Source organism: Oncorhynchus clarkii, chromosome 3 (genome assembly GCF_045791955.1).
Source record: "Oncorhynchus clarkii lewisi isolate Uvic-CL-2024 chromosome 3, UVic_Ocla_1.0, whole genome shotgun sequence".
Lineage (NCBI taxonomy): Eukaryota > Metazoa > Chordata > Actinopteri > Salmoniformes > Salmonidae > Oncorhynchus > Oncorhynchus clarkii.
The window spans coordinates 7,048,233-7,071,527 of record NC_092149.1 but is presented as its reverse complement, the minus strand read 5'-3'; the positions used below and the strand labels follow the sequence as shown (position 1 = coordinate 7,071,527).

At 44.4% G+C, this 23,295-nt stretch overlaps 1 protein-coding gene across 1 annotated transcript in view; it reads right to left on the bottom strand.

Annotated features, from left to right (window-relative positions):
• Positions 1 to 19,707, bottom strand: part of LOC139405682 (cAMP responsive element binding protein 5b) — a 76,900-nt gene extending 57,193 nt beyond the window's left edge. The window contains exons 1-4 of the mRNA XM_071148101.1: positions 19,526 to 19,707; positions 15,448 to 15,541; positions 10,349 to 10,485; positions 4,317 to 4,468 (exon numbers count right to left, since the gene is read on the bottom strand). Of these exons, the coding sequence (XP_071004202.1) occupies positions 4,317 to 4,468; positions 10,349 to 10,485; positions 15,448 to 15,541; positions 19,526 to 19,579 (437 nt within the window). The 5' untranslated portion in view covers positions 19,580 to 19,707. The remainder of the gene's footprint in view (positions 1 to 4,316; positions 4,469 to 10,348; positions 10,486 to 15,447; positions 15,542 to 19,525) is intronic.
• Between the last annotated feature and the right edge of the window lie 3,588 nt (positions 19,708 to 23,295).

Below are 23,295 nucleotides of genomic sequence, written 5' to 3'. Positions count from 1 at the left end.
TACTCTCTGTTCATCATATATGCATAGTCACTTTAACCATCTGACTAACCGATGTCTGTATATAGCCTTGCTACTCTTTTTTCAAGCGTCTTTTTACTGTTGTTTTATTTCTTTACTTACCAACACACACACACACACACACACACACACACACACACACACACACACACACACACACACACACACACACACACACACACACACACACACCTTTTTTATCTTGCACCATTGGTTAGAGCCTGTAAGTGAGCATTTCACTGTAAGGTTTACACCTGTTGTATTCGTCGCACGTGACAAATAATCTTTGATTTGATTTGATTTGAACACGTGACACAAAACAGATGATTTTCTGATTATCTCAACCAAAACCCTTTGAAATGGATGAATCTGTACTATAGAATAAAGTTGACCAACTAAAAGGCACTTTAGTTAATTAAGCTTATTGACACAGACAATACACGCTGCTGAACCTTTCTGTAAATGTGCCATATTTAGCCAGCTGGCTGATGTTCAACTGTATTCCCTGAAAATGCTGAAGTGGTGAGTCTTCCTACCCATGCTCCTCCTCTCCAGCGAGGTGGGGAGTCTGATGACAGGTTAAGTCAGGTAAAACAGGCCTGTCTCTCTCAGCACAGCCTTATGTCTGTCTTTACTGACAGACAGTGATTTCTTCTCCTCCAAGTCAAGGGGATGTAATTCCAGCCCTGTCCTCTCCTGTACAAAGAGCCTGTATAGGGGTGTCAGTCAGGCTTACTGATGGCTCCCACATCCAATATTCACCAGGCCTGCGTCCGAAATGCCGCCCTATTCTCTATATAGTGCACTACTTCTGACCAGAGCCCAGTGGGAATAGTGTGCCATTTGGGACACAGCCCAGGTCTTCTTCCAACCAGTGGTAAAACTACACAGGCCTGACTGGACACAGGCTGGCTTAACACAGAGCTGCTTTAATAGAGCTGCCTTAACACAGAGCAGTTTTAACAGAGCTGCCTTAACACAGAGCTGCCTTAACACAGAGCTGTTTTAACAAAGCTTCCTTAACACAGAGCTGCTTTAATAGAGCTGCCTTAACACAGAGCTGTTTTAATAGAGCTGCCTTAACACAGAGCTGTTTTAACAAAGCTTCCTTAACACAGAGCTGCTTTAATAGAGCTGCCTTAACACAGAGCAGTTTTAATAGAGCTGCCTTAACACAGAGCTGCTTTAACAGCGCTGCCTTAACACAGAGCTGTTTTAACAAAGCTTCCTTAACACAGAGCTGCTTTAATAGAGCTGCCTTAACACAGAGCTGTTTTAATAGAGCTGCCTTAACACAGAGCTGCTTTAATAGAGCTTCCTTAACACAGAGCTGTTTTAACAAAGCTGCCCTAACACAGAGCTGCTTTAATAGAGCTGCCTTGGCCTCCCGGGTGGCGCAGTGGTTAAGGGCGCTGTACTGCAGCGCCAGCTGTGCCATCAGAGTCCTGGGTTCGCGCCCAGGCTCTGTCGTAACCGGCCGCGACCGGGAGGTCCGTGGGGCGACGCACAATTGGCCTAGCGTCGCCCGGGTTAGGGAGGGCTTGGTCGGTAGGGGTGTCCTTGTCTCATCGCGCACCAGCGACTCCTGTGGCGGGCTGGGCGCAGTGTACGCTAGCCAAGGTGGCCAGGTGCACGGTGTTTCCTCCGGCGCATTGGTGCGGCTGGCTTCTGGGTTGGATGTGCGCTGTGTTAAAGAAGCAGCGGCTTGGTTGGTTGTGTATCGGAGGACGCATGACTTTCAACCTTCGTCTCTCCCGAGCCCGTACGGGAGTTGTAGCGATGAGACAAGATAGTAGCTACTACAACAATTGGATACTACGAAATTGGGGAGAAAAAGGGGTAAAATTAAAAAAAAAAAAAAAAAATAGAGCTGCCTTAACACAGAGCTGCCTTAACACAGAGCTGCTTTAATAGAGCTGCCTTAACACAGAGCTGTTTTAACATATGCTGGCTTAACACAATGCTGGCTTAACACAGAGCTGCCTTAACACAATGCTGGCTTAACACAGAGTTGGCTTAAAACTGTGCTGGCTTAACACAGAGCTGCTTTAACACAATACTGGCTTAACACAGAGCTGGCTTAACACAATGCTGGCCTTAACACAATGCTGGCTGGACACAATGCTGGCTTAACACAGAGCTGGCTTAACACAGAGCTGGCTTAACACAGAGCTGGCTTAACACAGAGCTGGCTTAACACAATGCTGGCCTTAACACAATGCTGGCTGAACACAATGCTGGCTTAACACAGAGCTGGCTTAACACAATGCTGGCTTAACACAATGCTGGTTTAACACAATGCTGGCTTAACACAGAGCTGGCTTAACACAATGCTGGCTTAACACAATGCTGGCTTAACACAAAGCTGGCTTAACACAATGCTGGCTTAACACAATGCTGGCTTAACACAGAGCTGGCTTAACACAATGCTGGCCTTAACACAATGCTGGCCTTAACACAATGCTGGCTGAACACAATGCTGGCTTAACACAGAGCTGGCTTAACTATAGGTCAGGCTCACATAATATAGGTCTGGCTCAACAAAGGACAGACTATAGGCCTAATTTCTAGTCCAAGACATCATGTTTTCCACTTCTAGGCTGCATGTTTTAAAGCACAGAGTGAGAGGGAGAGTGAGTGAGAGGGAGAGAACAAGAGAGAGAGACTGGGAAGGAGAGAGAGAGAGAGCGAGAGAGAGAACAGGGGGAGGGAGGGAGGGAGGGAGGGAGGGAGGGAGGGAGGGAGGGAGGGAGGGAGTCTATGACTAATTAAATCAAACCCAGATTCTAGTCATAGGAGTGTGATTCAGTGAATAAAGCATTCTAATAGTTGCATGGTGTTTCTGACTACTGACCTCTTAGGGCAGGGTGGGCAACTTGATGAGGGTGGGGCCACAAAACATAGAAACTCATCATGAGGGGCCACAGTGTCACGTTGGTCTGCGTACCCACATCCACCCCTGTGTGTGTGTGTGTGTGTGTGTGTGTGTGTGTGTGTGTGTGTGTGTGTGTGTGTGTGTGTGTGTGTGTGTGTGTGTGTGTGTGTGTGTGTGTGTGCGCTTGCTTGCTTGACAGCATATGTACGTGTGATTCAGGTGTCAATTTTCTTTCTGATACAAAGAAGGAAGGAAAGAAAGAGAGAGAGAGAGAGAAAGAGAGAGAGAGGAAACAACATCAACTCAAGACACAGGTCAGTGGAGGGGAGCGCTTGCACAATGAAGGCGTTCCCCCCAAAAAGCTGAAATCACCCTAGGGGTACGGGACGAGGGTCTATGACATCATGGTGGGCACACCCAACACCCATCCTGACTAGTTGTACAGCACAGAGGTCTGAAGTCAACAGCTCACAGATGTACAAACGTCAACAAGCGTTAACGCTGAACTCCCAGAAAATAGTTTCAGAACCTCAGGAAACCTTTTGAATGTTCATTTAATCAATAGAGTAAGAAGCTGACTGAAGGATAACTGAACAGTCCTCTGACCCTTCTATACCCTTATGAACCCTGTTCATCAGCCTGTGTGAGGACTTTAAATTCACACGTTTCACGCTGAATTCAATCATACCCCTGTTTTTAACAAGGCTTTCAGTTCAACCAGGATGGAAACATCTAAACCAAAGGCAGTTATTGTGTGAAAGAAAGACAGGGACTATTCTGGAGTGAAATACTAAACGGCTGTAAAAGCAGCCGGGGCCATCAGAGATGACCTCATCCCTGTCCCACGGGACCCTCTTGACATGCTCTGCTGTGGGACAATACACAGCCAACAGCTAAACATGAATCGCCTTGTCAGTAACACACACACACACACACACACACACACACGCACGCACGCACGCACGCACGCACACACACACTCGCACGCACGCGCACACGCATGCACACACACACACACACACGCACGCACACACACGCACGCACGCACGCGCACACGCATGCACACACACACACACACGCACGCACACACACACACACACACACACACACACACACACACACACACAGGTCCAGATGTAACAGAACACTGGTGTGACCTCAGAGACTACACAGGAATGCCAATCACAGGGCCACTGCTGTGGAGGACATCCTCATATCACTGTGGTGAATATCACACGGAGCCAAGGCAGAGTAGTTCTCTAGACTAAGCACAGAGAATAGAGATGGAAGCATTTCAAACTAAAGTAAGCATACTAAAATAGCATATTTGACATGTACTGTATTTGACCCAGGTCTAATGTTAGTTGGGCGTGTGTTAGTTAATGTTTTGGTTCATCCAGGCGGTGTGGACTGGAGGCCTCACCCTAGCTGTCTGTTGGTGGAGGGGGCCTGGGTGATGACAGAGTTGGACTGGGGAGAGGACAGGCCCTGCTGGATCACTATGCTGTTGTCATGGTTCCCCATCCGAGAGTGATGCTGCTGGTTCTGGAGGTTCTGGCCATGTAGAGAGATATTCTGGAGAGGGAGGGAGGGAAAGAGCAAGAGAGAGGAGGGGGAGGGAGAGAGCAAGAGAGAGGAGAAGGAGGGAGAGAGAGAGAGAGAGAGAGAGAGAGAGAGAGAGAGAGAGAGAGAGAGAGAGAGAGAGAGAGAGAGGGGAGGGAGGGAGGGAGGGAGAGAAAGGGGGAGGGAGAGAGAGAGAGGAGGGAGGGAGGGAGGGAGGGAGGGAGGAAGAGGAGGGCGAGGGAAAGAGGGAGGGAGGGAGGAAGAGGAGGGAGAGAGGGAGGGATGGTGAGGGGGAGGGAGAGAGAGAGAGATGAGGGGAGGGAGAGAGAGAGAGGAGGGGGAGGGAGAGGGGGAGAGAGGATGGAGGGAGGGAGGAAGAGGAGGGAGAGAGGGAGGGAGAGAGAGAGATGAGGGGGGGGAGGATGGAGGGTGGGAGGGAGGAACAGAGTGGCAGAGTAAGAGAGGGGGAGAGAGAAAGGGAGGAAGGAAAATGAGAGAGAGAGAGAGAGAGAGAGAGAGAGAGAGAGAGAGAGAGAGAGAGAGAGAGAGAATCAAGTCAGAACACATTGTTAACAGCCAACTGCAATAATGTGTATTTAAGTTAATTTAGTGTAAAAGTTCCACAGCTTTACTGTAATCCCTGTACTGGTCAGTCACTTTCCTCGCCGAGAGCAGGAATATTTAAAGCAGCAATCAGCAGTTGAAACAATAGCAAAGTGTACTCCCTATCACTGTTTTGGTAAAAAGCAGAGGGTGGATGGGACTGAAGAAATGTAACCACTCTCAAATTAAAAGACAGAGCTATAGACCGACCATCCATGATATCAACATCATAGTTGTAATCATGTTTTTAGGTTATATAGTGTTTGCTTACATTTACTTTGTTTACAAACATTGGAGTAAAACAAGCTTATATTTTAGGTTCTGATGGGGAACGATAGTTGAACTAAGCTTTTTGGGGTGGCAGGGTAGCCTAGTGGTTAGACTGTTGGACTAGTCACAGGAAGGTTGCAAGTTCAAACCCCCGAGCTGACAAGGTACAAATCTGTCGTTCTGCCCCTGAACAGGCAGTAAACCCACTGTTCCTAGGCTGTCATTGAAAATAAGAATTTGTTCTTAACTGACTTGCCTAGTTAAATAAAGGTAAAATATAAATTTTTCTTTTAAAAGCTCATGAGGCATTTATAAGTTATATTCTTCAATAATCAATAGCTACATATCATTAATTTATACGTCCCAAAATTGATATAGCAACTTCTGATTGCCCCTTATTTGAAAACTATGGACTCATGACTGTTGGGGAGGTGTGTGTGAATGTGAGTGTGTGTGGGGGAGGTGGGGTTAGGAAGGTCTGGTTTTCAGACCAATAACAACAACAGACTTCCCTACCAGAAACTTCTACACTCTTAGAAAAAAGGGTTCCGAAAGGGTTCTGCGGCTGTCCCCTTAGGAGAACCCTTTTGGGTTCCAGGTAGAACTATTTTGTCCCTCTGTGGAAAGGGTTCTACCTGGAACCCAAAAGGGTTCTACCTGGAACCCACAAAGGGTTATACTTGGAACCAAAAGGGGTTCTTCAAAGGGTTCTCCTATGTGGACAGCTGAAGAACCGTTTTTGGTTCTAGACAGCACATTTTTTTCTAAGAGCAAACTATTGTAAGCTATGCTCTCTTGAACTTCAACCAACCTTTCTCCTTATCTCTCTCCCCTATGATATGCTGCCATGCTGTGTACTCCACAGTCCTGCTGAGACTCGCCTCCCAGTCGTGCTGACTGAGCACAGCTCTTCAACCATAAACGCCAGACCGCCAGACTGTGGGGACTGAGGAGGCTGGACGTGACCTGGGTGACCTGACTCACACAGACAGCTTCCACAGCCAAACCCAGACCCAGACGTCAGCAGAGATACAGTCTACAGACCAGACACTGGATCAGCAGTCTGAGAGACAGAGAACCAGTCTATAGACCAGACCAGACACTGGATCAGCAGTCTGGGAGACAGAGATACAGTCTACAGACCAGACCAGACACTGGATCAGCAGTCTGAGAGACAGAGAACCAGTCTATAGACCAGACCAGACACTGGATCAGCAGTCTGGGAGACAGAGATACAGTCTACAGACCAGACCAGACACTGGATCAGCAGTCTGAGAGACAGAGATACATTCTACAGACCAGACCAGACACAGGATCAGCAGTCTGGGAGACAGAGATACAGTCTACAGACCAGACCAGACACAGGATCAGCAGTCTGAGAGACAGAGATACAGTCTACAGACCAGACCAGACACTGGATCAGCAGTCTGAGAGACAGAGATACAGTGTAGCTGTGCTGTGGCCAGTAGAGTATAGATATAATTTCACAGGTAAAGAGTTCTTAACATTGACCCATAATGCATTAACAACTACCTTAGAGTCCAATCAGACATCACTGTTCTGAAACTGTGGTGAGTGGTGACGGCTGGTGAGCCACATGTGTCGCAGACACATAACGAGTGTGCAGATCTGGCTGTCTGTCTGTCCAGCTTGGTCTCGCTGTCTCAAGCTGCTGTCTGTCTGTCCAGCCTGGTCTCGCTGTCTCAAGCTGCTGTCTGTCTGTCTGTCTGTCCAGCCTGGTCTCGCTGTCTCAAGCTGCTGTCTGTCTGTCTGTCTGTCTGTCCAGCCTAGTCTCAAGCTGCTGCCTGTCTGTCTGTCTGTCTGTCTTCAACCATAAACGCCAGACCGCCAGACTGTGGGGACTGAGGAGGCTGGACATGGCCTGGGTGACCTGACTCACACAGACAGCTTCCACAGCCAAACCCAGACCCAGACGTCAGCAGAGATACAGTCTACAGACCAGACACTGGATCAGCAGTCTGAGAGACAGAGAACCAGTCTATAGACCAGACCAGACACTGGATCAGCAGTCTGGGAGACAGAGATACAGTCTACAGACCAGACCAGACACAGGATCAGCAGTCTGGGAGACAGAGATACAGTCTACAGACCAGACCAGACACTGGATCAGCAGTCTGAGAGACAGAGATACAGTCTACAGACCAGACCAGACACTGGATCAGCAGTCTGAGAGACAGAGAACCAGTCTATAGACCAGACCAGACACTGGATCAGTAGTCTGAGAGACAGATATACAGTCTGCAGACCAGACCAGACACTGGATCAGCAGTCTGAAAGACAGAGATACAGTCTACAGACCAAACCAGAAACAGGATCAGCAGTCTGGGAAACAGAGATACAGTCTACAGACCAGACCAGACACTGGATCAGCAGTCTGAGAGACAGAGATACAGTGTAGCTGTGCTGTGGCCAGTAGAGTATAGATATAATTTCACAGGTAAAGAGTTCTTAACATTGACCCATAATGCATTAACAACTACCTTAGAGTCCAATCAGACATCACTGTTCTGAAACTGTGGTGAGTGGTGACGGCTGGTGAGCCACACGTGTCAAAGACACATGACGAGTGTGCAGATCTGGCTGTCTGTCTGTCCAGCTTGGTCTCGCTGTCTCAAGCTGCTGTCTGTCTGTCCAGCCTGGTCTCGCTGTCTCAAGCTGCTGTCTGTCTGTTTGTCTGTCTGCCTGCCTGCCTGCCTGCCTGTCTGTCTGCGGTTAATCTTTGACTCGAGGAAACCTGACTCCCTCTATCTGTGTTTCTGAGAGATGAAGTGAGCTGTTTAAAGTACAGGAGCTGCCTGGGGGAATCTGATCTCCTGCTGCCTCCTCACCTCACCTGTAGCAGTCAGGTCACAGCCCTTCACCTGCCTGTCTGCCTGTCTGTCTGCCTGCCTGTCTGCCTGTCTGTCTGTCGGGGCTCTTGCTGTCACACAGCGTTTGAATCCTGACATGTGAGTGGGATACAAAGAATTTGAAAACAAACCCGATTTTGATAAACTCTCATATCTACTGGGTGAAATACCACAGTGTGCATCACAGCAGCAAGATTTGTGACCTGTTGCCACAAGAAAAGGGAAACCAGTGAAGAACAAACACCATTGTAAATACAACCTATATTTATTTATTTTCCCTTTTGTACTTTAACCATTTGTACATCATTACAACACTGTATATACACATAATATGACATTTGAAATGACTTTATTCTTTTGGAACTTCTGTGAGTGTAATGTTTACTGTTCATTTTACATTGTTTATTTCACTTTGTATATTATCTACTTCACTTGCTTTGGCAACGTTAACATATGTTTCTCATGCCAATAAAGCCCCTGGAATTGAATTATAGGGAAGGGTAGAGTCTACCTGTTGTGAGTGTGTGAGCTAGTTTGTTACAATTGGTTAGGAGTTGACTTGTGTGACTATGCATGTGCCTGCTCTGAGTGTTTCAGGCCAAGGAAGTAGTTACCTGCCTGGAGTGTGTGTGTGTGTGTGTGTGTGTGTGTGTGTGTGGTGGCTGGGGGAATGAAGACAGTGTGTGTACAGTTACATTTGAACCTTTATTTAACTAGGCAAGTCAGTTAGGAACAAATTCTTATTTACAATGACAGCCTACCCCGGCCAAACCCAGACGACACTGGGCCAATATGTACGCCGCCCTATGGGACTCACAATCACAGCCAGTTGTGATAAGCCTGGAATTGAACCAAGGTCTGTAGTGACGCCTCTAGCACTGAGATGCAGTGCCTTAGACCGCTGCACCACACGGGAGCCCAAACCTGCATGGAGTGTGTCTGTGGTGGCTGGGGGAAACAAGAATGATAACCCTGCAAGATAAAGGGGGACTACCCAGCTGTGGGTTGATCCGGGGTTCCCCTGGGCTTATCTTACTGTACTCCACAAATAAACACAGGTGAAGGCACTGTGCAGAGCAGTGCGTCTAATTCAGTGGATGGTTCTAGCAAGAAAACTGAGCATCCAAAACACATTCAAACACTTCACACTTAAAACAACGTAAAACAACAACCGACCTTGATTCAATAATTGTGCAGACTAGTGTATCAAACTGAACCAACGAGGCGTTTGACAAGCAGGTTTGCATTTCTTACTCTCATCTTCTCTACCTGAAGAGAAAACCCTGACACTTGGAAAGACAATGGCCAACCTTCATTTAAATAATTGTCATTGTGCAGAATAGTGTAACTGTCATCTTGTCTACCTGATAATTAGGTTATCTGTCTTACTGTCATCTTGTCTTCCTGATAATCAGGTAAGTTGTCTTACTGTCATCTTGCCTACATGATAATTAGGTTAGTTGTCTTACTGTCATCTTGTCTACATGATAACCAGGTTAGTTGTCTTACTGTCATCTTGTCTACCTGATAATTAGGTTATCTGTCTTACTGTTATCTTGTCTACCTGATAATCAGGTTATCTGTCTTACTGTCATCTTGTCTACATGATAATTAGGTTAGTTGTCTTACTGTCATCTTGTCTACATGATAATTAGGTTAGTTGTCTTACTGTCATCTTGTCTAGATGATAATCAGGTTATCTGTCTTACTGTCATCTTGTCTACATGATAACCAGGTTAGTTGTCTTACTGTCATCTTGTCTACATGATAATTAGGTTAGTTGTCTTACTGTCATCTTGTCTACATGATAACCAGGTTAGTTGTCTTACTGTCATCTTGTCTACATGATAATTAGGTTAGTTGTCTTACTGTCATCTTGTCTAGATGATAATCAGGTTATCTGTCTTACTGTCATCTTGTCTACATGATAACCAGGTTAGTTGTCTTACTGTCATCTTGTCTACATGATAATTAGGTTAGTTGTCTTACTGTCATCTTGTCTACATGATAATTAGGTTAGTTGTCTTACTGTCATCTTGTCTACCTGATAATCAGGATATCTGTCTTACTGTCATCTTGTCTACATGATAACCAGGTTAGTTGTCTTACTGTCATCTTGTCTACATGATAACCAGGTTAGTTGTCTTACTGTCATCTTGTCTACCTGTTTGTTGTCCTCTTCCTCTTGGGCCTTCCTGAACTCCTGTTCTATAGAACAGTCCAGCTCGCTGAACAGACCCACCTCCTCACAGTTCTTCAGGAAGCGCGTCGGGGTCGGCGTCTGGTCTGGAACACAGGAGACACCACTGAATTACATATAAAACTCACACTAGAATGGATATGAGCATCCTAGCAGGTAGCGACTTGGTCTGGAAAACATTCATTCTAGAAACAGATCAAAAAAGGTTTAAATATTGTATAAAACAGTACATTTGTAGATAAATCTGCACGGTATGTTTGCTGCCTGAACTGTTAAGTTATGATAGTTTGCTGACAAAGAAGAATAGCTGATGAATATGAAGTGGGCAGAGGCAGAGAATACATTGACCAAGCTAATGGACATTCCAAATGGTTAGAACAGCCACTCTCCTTTTACATTAGACAGAGATACTACTCTCACTAGCAACATTTCAGTTAACAATGTCCAGACCTCACCTACAGAGAGGGGAAGGGGGGGGCTCGTTTGTCCCCTTCAGTCAGGCAGTGTTACTCTGCTCAGCATCAGGGGGCAGAGAGACCAGAGAGACCGGATCGTGTTTCAGACAGTCCAAGGTGATTTTAGGATCATGTCCTTTTCAAAGGCTAAAAGCATACTCCACCACAGCCTGTTTATCCATTCTGGCTAGACTGGGGATTGACCACCAAAATACAGCTTGACCAAACCAGTCTGTCTTTCCCCATAGGGAGGATGAGAGCTTAACTCTTCAATTAAAACGGTATAAATAATAATAATAATAAAAACTGGATCGCAAGCGGTGTCCATTTCCAGAGAAGTATGATGACGTGACAACTCACTGCATATGTCAGGAGAACAGACAAAACGTGGGTGAAATCAGGTAAGCTTGGGTGTTACATATCAAAACGGGGAAGGGGCTGGGGGTCGTTCAAATCTCTCTGGGTGACATGTTGAAGTTGTTTTAACCCCAAACAGGAGAGTCAGACAGCCAGGTGACTTATGATCGTCAACCCTCTCACATCCCAGCCGGAAGGCTCCGAGGTTTCAGAAAGACAAATGGACAGAGCCGTAAGAGAGAGAGGGGGGGATAAGGACACTGACTCGGCCGGGTCAGAAACCTGACTCTCCTGGTCGCTCAGTGTAAATAATAAAGAAGACCATCTCAGTCAGCATCAGCCTAACACACACACACACCACAGGTAGCACCTTCATTGGGGAGGATGGGCTCTTAGTAATGTCTGGAATGGAATTAATGGGATGGTATTGAGCACATCAAACGCATGGTTTCTATGTGTTTGATACCATTCTACAAACTCCATTCCAGACATTATTATGAGCCGTCCTCCCCTCACCAGCCTCCTGTGGCACAGACGTGCACGCACGCACGCACACACACACACACACACACACACACACACACACACACACACACACACACACACACACAGTACCTTCAGAAAGTATTCACACCCCTTCACTTTTTCCACATTATCTTGTGTTACAGCCTGAATTTAAAATGTATTAAAATTGATGTTTTTGTCTCTGACCTACACAAAGTGGAATCATGTTTTTCAAAATATGTTTACAAATGAATTAAAACTGAAAAACTGAAATGTCTTGAGTCAATAAGTATTCACCCCCTTTGTTATGGCAAGCTGAAATAAGGTCAGGAGTAAATGGACTGTGTGTGCATAGTGTGTGTGTGTGCATAGTGTGTGTGTGCATAGTGTGTGTGTGCATTGTGTTTAACATGATTTTTAACATGATTTTGAATGACTACCTCATCTCTGTACCCCACACATACAATAATCTGTAAGGTCCCTCAGTTGAACAGTGCATTTCAAACACAGATTCACCCACAAAGACCAGGGAGGTTTTCCAATAACACAAAGGGCACCTATTGGTAGATGGGTAAAAAAAAGCAGACATAGAATATCCCTTTCAGCATGATGTAAGTTATTAATTACACTTTGGAATTGTGTATCCATACACCCAGTCACTACAAATATTTCACCATGAGGACAATAGTGACTTTAAAACAGTTACAGTGTTTAACGGCTATGATAAGGAGAAAAATGAAGATGGATAAACAACATTGTAGTTATTCCACAATACTAACTTAATTGACAGTGTGAAAAGAAGGAAACATGTACAGAATAAAAAATTATCTCAAAATATGGATCCTGTTTGCAACAAGACACTAAAGTCATACCTCAAAAAATGAGTGGTCTAGCTGTGCCACCAGAGACTCTGGGTTCGCGCCCAGGCTCTATCGCAGCCGGCTGCGACCAGGAGGTCCATGTGGCGACCCGCATTTGGCCTAGCGTCGTCCGGGTTAGGGAGGGTTTGGACGGTAGGGATATCCTTGTCTCATCGCGCACTAGCGACTCCTGTGGCGGGCCGGGCGCAGTGCACACTGACCAGGTCGCTAGGTTACGGTGTTTCCTCCGACACATTGGTGCGGCTGGCTTCCGGGTTGGATGAGCGCTGTGTTAAGAAGCACTGCGGTTGTGTTTCGGAGGATGCATGGCTCTCAACCTTCGTCTCTCCCGAGCCCGTACGGGAGTTGTAGCGATGAGACAAGTTAAGATAGTAACAATTGGATACCACGCAAAAGGGGGTTAAAAAAAATGTGGCAAAGCAAATAACTTTATGTCCTGAATACAAAGTGCTATGTTTGGGGCAAATCCAATACAACATATTCAATACAATATTTTGAAGCTGTATCATGTTATGAGTATGCTTGTAATCGAAGGACTGGGGAGTTTTTCAGGATAAAAAAGAAACGGAATGGAGGCACAGGCAAAATCCAAGAGGAAAACCTGGTTCAGTCTGCTTTCCACCAGACACCGGGAGATGAATGACAATAACCTAAAACACAAGGCCAAATCTACACTGGAGTTGCTTAGCAAGAAGACAGTGAATGTTCCTGAGTGTCCGAGTTACAGTTTTGGCTTAAATCTGCTTGAAAATCGTTGGCAAGACTTGAAAGTGGTTGTCCAGCAATGATCAACAACCAATTTGACAGAGCTTGAAGAAATATGAAAAGAATAATGGGCAAATATTGTACAATCCAGGTGTGCAAAGCTCTTAGAGACTTACAAAGAAAGACTCACAGCTGTAATCACTGCCAAAGATGCTTCTAACATGTATTGACGCAGGGCTGTGAATACTTACATAAATGATATATTCCTGTATTTCATTTTCAAGACATTTGCAAAAATGTCTAAGAACATGTTTTCACTTTGTCATTACTTTGTCATATATTGTGTGTAGATGGGTGAGAATATTTTTTTTAAAATCCATTTTGAATTCAGGCTGTAGCACAACAACATGTGTAGAAAGAGAAGGGGTCAGTATACTTTCTGAAGGCATTGTACAGACACACACGTCACATCCTAATTTCAGACAATTTGCTACACTCTTTGAAGAAGAACTGTTTTTGATTCCAAGTAGAACCCTTTTTGATTCCAAGTAGAACCCTTTTGGGTTCCATGTAGGACCCTTTCCATAGAAGGTTCTACTTGCCCCCAGAAAGGGTTCTCTTATGGGGACAGCGGATAATCGCTTTTGGAACCATTTTTTCTAAGAGTGACAGCAGGAAAATAATCCTGCTGCAACAGGAGAGTACATTTATTATGTGGGTTATAATTCATGGACATTTTTGGAGGGGTTGATACATTTTTCTTAAGGGAAATTACAAACTTCAGAAGATTTTTTAAATCTCACTACAAGTTTTAAAGGTCTCCTGCAAAAGGTTGATCAAATTGAGATCCTACAGCTGTACACACACACACACACACACACGCACACACACACACACACACACACACACACACACACACACACACACACACACACACACACACACACACACACACACACACACACACACACACACACACACACACACACACACACACACACACACACACACACACACACACACACACACACACACACAGTCTTCTGCTGCCTCAGCTGGGCTCTGTCTAGGCACTAAAGATCTGGAAGTATGACTTAGCCTGGGGGTGACACTTACAGGTGCTGAAAAAAACCTATAAATCAGGTATTCCTTTGAACTGTGGATCAATATGTCGCCCTTCCTCCACCACCCCTCCCCACTGTCACAGCAAGACTAATGACATCAGTGATGATGACAGGGAGCCAGCGGCATCTTTGACAAAACATTTATCTTAACTTGGAAAAAGGAAAAACATGAATTTCTCCGACGATATATCAGTGTCTCATTGTCCTGCTGAGCACTGCAGAACTACAAGGTATGGGTTAGAGATTAGACTCAATACACAACGAGGCTTTCACCGTAGGGAAATGAGGAGTCGCAACAGAGTCGAGGTACAGTACAGTAGTGAACCACAAACTCTCCTCAACACAACACACAGCACAGTTGGCCTGAATTCAGTTGCCAATTCAGTCATTCATTAAATGAAATTCAATAAATTGACTGAATCCAAAAAACTGAATCAACCCCAACCCTGATGTAGACTACACAGTACTGTTTGTTTATGGCCTGACTGACTATCTGCCTGGCGCAGAGAGTTGCTACTTCCTGAGGGAGAACTAAAACACTCATCTATTCCAGAACACCACGATGGGACCAGACTATTTGTCAAGTGTACTCCCGCTCCCCCTCTCCGGCGCTCCACGTGCCACTTGTCTCATCATCACGCATACGTGCCACCATCGTTACTCGCACCTGCGCCTCATGAGACTCACCTGGACTCCATCACCTTCCTGGTTACCTCCCCTACATCGGTCACTCCCCTTGGTTCTTCCTCAGGCGTTAGTGATTCTGCTTCTGTTTCATGTCTGTTTGCTTTTCCTGTTTCTAGTTTTGTACTATGTTCTATTTATTATGACCTTTTCACTCCCTGTATTTGCTTCCCGACTCCCAGCGTACATGTTACACTATTAGACTAGAGGATGTGTCGCAAATGGCATCCTATTATGGGCCTTGGTCAAATGTAGTGCACTACATAGGGAATAGGATGCCAGTTGGGATGCAGCCTAGAGAGTGAAGTTACAGCATACAGCATGAAGCCATTTGTCACCTGATAACATGCTGTCGATCTTTATGGAGGGGAACTTCAGAGTCATCTCATGCTTGTGCCGGTGAATCATCAGGTGGTCCTCTGTGGGGAATCGCTGTTGAGACAGTATGATTTGATTTATTTTGGGGTGAAGAAAATGGTACTGTTAAAAAAGATGAGGACAACACATGAAACAATAAATATAGTTATTTTAAAATAAAAATACCGTTGTTCCAATGTGGGCCTCCTTGATAAAGAACACAACCACTCAGTTCTCTACACACACAGGCTCAAGCCTGGAGTCCAGTGGTATTCAGTGATATTTTGGATGATGTTCACTAGTGTTAATTCCAGGTTAAAAAGGCATGCAGAGACAGTTAAAGGAATACTGCACTCCAGGAACACATTCCTGTGAGTGTTGTGGTTGTCTATGATCACAGAGTAAGAAAACATGTAGTAGTCCATCATCTTCATGTCCCTGCATGTGGACAAAATACCTGAGAGGTTAACACTGAACATACGGTATGAAAAGGAATTTATGAAGTCTAGAATGACTTCTCTATAATCTATACCTTATTTTTATTTAACTAGGCAAGTTAGTGAAGAACAAATTCTAATTTACAATGACAGCCTACCCCTGCCAAACCCTCCCCTAACACGGACCAATTGTGCACCGCCCTATGGGACTCCCAATCACGGCCGGTTGTGATACAGCCCCTGGTCAAACCCAGGTCTGTAGTGACGCCTCTAGCACTGCGATTCAGTGCCTTAGACCGCTGCACCACTCGGGAGGCCCAAAGCCTTACATCAATATAAAATAGGACAATACATATTTGATCTTCACACTTCACCTCTACTGTGCATCCTAACAAAAGGGTGACAGACGTGGCCTTATTATGAACCATTATTCTGTGGTGTTTTTCTGCAGCAAAAAGCTCCTTTCTTTACAGCTGGAGTTTGACTGGAAGTGGGTGCTATTCTGTTTCTCCTGATGTGTGAGGCAGCACCGTGCTTTTCAGGCTCCCTCTCCAACCTCTTCTTCATGTTACAGGCACTCACACACCAACATGCACGAGCACACACACACACACACACACACAAAACACACACACATAAGCAGTGGTGTAAAGTACCTAAGTAAAAATACTTTAAAATACTACTTAAGTCGTTTTGGGGGGTATCTGTACTTTACTATTTATATTTTTGCAAACTTTTACTTTTACTTCACTACATTCCTAAAGAAAATAATATACTTTTTACTCCGTATATTTAGCCTGACACCCAAAAGTACTCATTTTGAATGATTAGCAGGACTGGAAATGGTCTAATTCTCACACTTATCAAGAGGACATCCCTGGTCATCCCTACTGCCTCTGATCTGGAGGACTCACCAAACAGATATCATCCCTGGTCATCCCTACTGCCTCTGATCTGGAGGACTCACTAAACAGAGAACATCCCTGGTCATCCCTACTGCCTCTGATCTGGAGGACTCACTAAACAGATATCATCCCTGGTCATCCCTACTGCCTCTGATCTGGAGGACTCACTAAACAGATATCATCCCTGGTCATCCCTACTGCCTCTGATCTGGTGGACTCACTAAACAGAGAACATCCCTGGTCATCCCTACTGCCTCTGATCTGGAGGACTCACTAAACAGAGAACATCCCTGGTCATCCCTACTGCCTCTGATCTGGAGGACTCACTAAACAGAGAACATCCCTGGTCATCCCTACTGCCTCTGATCTGGAGGACTCACTAAACAGATATCATCCCTGGTCATCCCTACTGCCTCTGATCTGGAGGACTCACTAAACAGATATCATCCCTGGTCATCCCTACTGCCTCTGATCTGGCAGACTCACTAAACAGATATCATCCCTGGTCATCCCTACTGCCTCTGATCTGGAGGACTCACTAAACAGAGATCATCCCTGGTCATCACTACTGCCTCTGATCTGGCAGACTCACTAAACAGAGAACATCCCTGGTCATCACTACTGCCTCTGATCTGGAGGACTCACTAAACAGAGAACATCCCTGGTCATCACTACTGCCTCTGATCTGGAGGACTCACTAAACAGAGAACATCCCTGGTCATCCCTACTGCCTCTGATCTGGCAGACTCACTAAACAGAGAACATCCCTGGTCATCCCTACTGCCTCTGATCTGGAGGACTCACTAAACAGAGAACATCCCTGGTCATCCCTACTGCCTCTGATCTGGAGGACTCACTAAACAGAGAACATCCCTGGTCATCCTACTGTCTCTGATCTGGAGGACTCACTAAACAGAGATCATCCCTGGTCATCCCTACTGCCTCTGATCTGGAGGACTCACTAAACAGAGAACATCCCTGGTCATCCCTACTGCCTCTGATCTGGAGGACTCACTAAACAGAGAACATCCCTGGTCATCACTACTGCCTCTGATCTGGAGGACTCACTAAACAGAGAACATCCCTGGTCATCACTACTGTCTCTGATCTGGAGGACTCACTAAACAGAGAACATCCCTGGTCATCTCTACTGCCTCTGATCTGGAGGACTCACTAAACAGAGAACATCCCTGGTCATCCCTACTGCCTCTGATCTGGAGGACTCACTAAACAGAGAACATCCCTGGTAATCCCTACTGCCTCTGATCTGGAGGACTCACTAAACAGAGAACATCCCTGGTCATCCCTACTGCCTCTGATATGGAGGACTCACTAAACAGAGAACATCCCTGGTCATCCCTACTGCCTCTGATCTGGAGGACTCACTAAACAGAGAACATCCCTGGTCATCTCTACTGCCTCTGATCTGGAGGACTCACTAAACAGAGAACATCCCTGGTCATCCCTACTGCCTCTGATCTGGAGGACTCACTAAACAGAGAACATCCCTGGTCATCCCTACTGCCTCTGATCTGGAGGACTCACTAAACAGAGAACATCCCTGGTCATCCCTACTGCCTCTGATATGGAGGACTCACTAAACAGAGAACATCCCTGGTCATCCCTACTGCCTCTGATCTGGAGGACTCACTAAACAGAGAACATCCCTGGTCATCCTACTGTCTCTGATCTGGAGGACTCACTAAACAGAGAACATCCCTGGTCATCACTACTGCCTCTGATCTGGAGGACTCACTAAACAGAGAACATCCCTGGTCATCACTACTGTCTCTGATCTGGAGGACTCACTAAACAGAGAACATCCCTGGTCATCTCTACTGCCTCTGATCTGGAGGACTCACTAAACAGAGAACATCCCTGGTCATCCCTACTGCCTCTGATCTGGAGGACTCACTAAACAGAGAACATCCCTGGTCATCCCTACTGCCTCTGATCTGGAGGACTCACTAAACAGAGAACATCCCTGGTCATCCCTACTGCCTCTGATATGGAGGACTCACTAAACAGAGAACATCCCTGGTCATCCCTACTGCCTCTGATCTGGAGGACTCCTTAAACAGAGAACATCCCTGGTCATCCCTACTGCCTCTGATCTGGAGGACTCCTTAAACAGAGAACATCCCTGGTCATCCCTACTGTCTCTGATCTGATGGACTCACTAAACAGAGAACATCCCTGGTCATCCCTACTGCCTCTGATCTGGAGGACTCACTAAACAGAGATCATCCCTGGTCATCCCTACTGCCTCTGATCTGGAGGACTCCTTAAACAGAGAACATCCCTGGTCATCCCTACTGTCTCTGATCTGATGGACTCACTAAACAGAGAACATCCCTGGTCATCCCTACTGCCTCTGATTTGGAGGACTCACTAAACACAAATGTTTCGTTTGTAAATGATGTCAGAGTGTTGGAGCCCCTGTCTATCCATGTGCCGTCTGGTTTGCTTAATATACACAATTTGAAATGGTTGATACTTACGTAAGTATATTTAAAACCAAATACTTTTAGACTTTTACTCAAGTAATATTTTACTGGATGAATTTCACTTGAGTCCTTTTCTATTAAGGTACCTTTACTTTTATTCAAGTATGACAATTGAGTACTTTTTTCCACCACTGCACATAAGTGTGCACACACTCACACACGCTCCCTCACAAACACACATACACCACCGACGTGTGTCGACACACTCACCTGAGAACAGCCAGGGGCACTGCACACAAACGGCCTTTCCTGCTCAGAGTTCATCACTCTCACCAACTCCTCATAAGTCTACAAACAATGAGAGAGAGAGAGAGAGAGAGAGAGAGAGAGAGAGAGAGAGAGAGAGAGAGAGAGAGAGAGAGAGAGAGAGAGAGAGAATGAGAGAATGAGAGAATGAGAGAAAGAGAATGAGAAAGAGAGAAAGAGAGAGAGAGAGAGAGAGAGAGAGAGAGAGAGAGAGAGAATGAGAGAAAGAGAGAGAGAGAGAGAGAGAGAGAGAGAATGAGAGAAAGAGAAAGAGAAAGAGAGAAATAGAGAACAAGGAGAGTTTAGCTCCCAGCTCACATCAAGACATAGACTTCTCTTTCTTTCATTGAGTCGTTCTAGATTACTCTATTTATTGATGTTGTGGCCTAAAAATAGCAGGCTTCATAGTTATTTTCAGTCGTAAACATACAACATATAGTATTCCATTCCCTCCTGGCAGTAGCCTACAGTCAGGTGTTCATTACTTCACACAGAGAGTGACAGGACGCTCTGTGTGAAAAGAGCTGTTGCAGATTCAAGGCAGGGCCCAGCCTGGTCAGATTAGACTAGATTCTCTATGACCAGGGGTACGTCTCAAATGGCACCCTATTCCCTATAGGGCCCTGGGCTCTAGTCAATAGTAGTGTAATATATAAGGAATAGGGTGCAATTTGGAATGTAGGCTGGGTGGTAGTGGGAGTTCTATTACTGAGAAAGAAAACAAGTAGTATAATTTATATAATATAATAGTAGGAGCAGATTAGACTAGATTCTACAACACATATAGTAGGAGCAGATTAGACTAGAGTTTTCAACACATATAATAGTAGGAGCAGATTAGACTAGATTCTACAACACATATAATAGTATGAGCAGATTAGACTAGATTCTACAACACATATAATAGTAGGAGCAGATTAGACTAGATTCTACAACACATATAATAGTAGGAGCAGATTAGACTAGATTCTACAACACATATAATAGTAGGAGCAGATTAGACTAGATTCTACAACACATATAATAGTAGGAGCAGATTAGACAGATTAGACTAGATTTAGACTAGATTCTACAACACATATAGTAGGAGCAGATTAGACTAGATTCTACAACACATATAGTAGGAGCAGATTAGACTAGATTCTACAACACATATAGTAGGAGCAGATTAGACTAGATTCTACAACACATATAATAGTAGAAGCAGATTAGACTAGATTCTACAACACATATAATAGTAGAAGCAGATTAGACTAGATTCTACAACACATATAATAGTAGAAGCAGATTAGACTAGATTCTACAACACATATAATAGTAGGAGACATTAGACTAGATTCTACAACACATATAATAGTAGGAGCAGATTAGACTAGATTCTACAACACATATAGTACGAGACATTAGACTAGATTCTACAACACATATAATAGTAGAAGGAGCAACAGAAGGAGCTTCTACAACACATATAATAGTAGGAGCAGATTAGACTAGATTCTACAACACATATAATAGTAGGAGCAGGTTAGACTAGATTCTACAACACATATAGTAGGAGCAGATTAGACTAGATTCTACAACACATATAATAGTAGGAGCAGATTAGACTAGATTCTACAACACATATAGTAGGAGACATTAGACTAGATTCTACAACACATATAATAGTAGAAGCAGATTAGACTAGATTCTACAACACATATAGTAGGAGCAGATTAGACTAGATTCTACAACACATATCATAGTAGAAGCAGATTAGACTAGATTCTACAACACATATAATAGTAGGAGCAGATTAGACTAGATTCTACAACAAATAGTAGGAGCAGATTAGACTAGATTCTACAACACATATAATAGTAGGAGCAGTTTAGACTAGATTCTACAACACATATAATAGTAGAAGCAGATTAGACTAGATTCTACAACACATATAGTAGGAGCAGATTAGACTAGATTCTACAACACATATAATAGTAGGAGCAGATTAGACTAGATTCTACAACACATATAATAGTAGGAGCAGATTAGACTAGATTCTACAACACATATAATAGTAGGAGCAGATTAGACTAGATTCTACATATAATAGTAGAAGCAGATTAGACTAGATTCTACAACACATATAATAGTAGGAGCAGATTAGACTAGATTCTACAACACATATAATAGTAGAAGCAGATTAGACTAGATTCTACAACACATATAATAGTAGAAGCAGATTAGACTAGAGTTTTCAACACATATAATAGTAGGAGCAGATTAGACTAGATTCTACAACACATATAATAGTAGGAGCAGATTAGACTAGATTCTACAACACATATAATAGTAGGAGCAGATTAGACTAGATTCTACAACACATATAATAGTAGGAGCAGATTAGACTAGATTCTACAACACATATAGTAGGAGCAGATTAGACTAGTTCTACAACACATATAATAGGAGCAGATTAGACTAGATTCTACAACACATATAATAGTAGGAGCAGATTAGACTAGATTCTACAACACATATAGTAGGAGCAGATTAGACTAGATTCTACAACACATATAATAGTAGGAGCAGATTAGACTAGATTCTACAACACATATAATAGTAGAAGCAGATTAGACTAGATTCTACAACACATATAATAGTAGGAGCAGATTAGACTAGAGATTCTACAACACATATAATAGTAGGAGCAAATTAGACTAAAGTCTACAAAACATCAGCACGCATTTAACTGCTATTTCCAGGAATGACTATTTCCAGGAATTACTATTTCCAAGAATGACTATTTCCAGGAATGACGTGACCACTGGGACTTCATGTTTTATTCAGACTAGAGGTTCTACGTCTCACTAAGTCTTATAACAGTCTAACCTCTACTGTCTTATAACCAACCCCTCCACCCTCAGAACCTTGCCTGACCATTCAGCCCTCTGGGAGACTAGAGCCTAACAGCTTTACTGCCTAGTGTTTAGCCTGTGAGAGGGATAAAAATGTTAAAGACACTTTACATTTTTATTTTAGCTAGAAATAATGTTTTGTCATTGATTAGTGAGCAGGCGCCCTTGTTCTTTGGATGAAAATGGGTGGGACATGTTAAAACCAAATGAATCCACGGAGAAGCACTCATACGATAAAGCCTAACACAAATGACTCTTCAAATGTACGCACAGACCACCGTATTAGGCCGGGATTCAATCCGACTGCTCATTCTCCACAACAGTAAATGCTGTATATATCGGTTCAATAGGAAATGGCCTTTAAAAGCCACATTTTCCACCATGTGTGATCTGATTGAATCCCACAAAATATTTTTTTTGTGTCTCTCTATTTGAATCAAATAAACATTTGAGCTAAGGCCACACATGACTTGTTTAGCATGAATACCTTCATACATGATTAGCATGTGTGATTTTTTTTAACCTGTACAGACTATTTCCTCTAACAAAGTCAAAACATTCAAATGGCGTGTAAAGTTAACCAGAGCCTTCTTTCTTACAGGCTACATCTGTGGCAAAGCCTGCTGGGAAAGGTCTGGACAGGGTCCCTCTGACAGAGGGCAAGGAGGTCTGGGTCTCTATCTCTCCCTCCTCTCTTTCTCCCTCTCGCTCTCCTCTCTTTCTCTTTCTCCCTCTCGCTCTCCTCTCTCCCTCTCTCTCTTTCTATCCTTCTCTCTCCTCGTCCTTCTCTCTCTGTCTCCCGTGCTTCTCTCTCTTTCTCCCTCATCACGTTTTTCT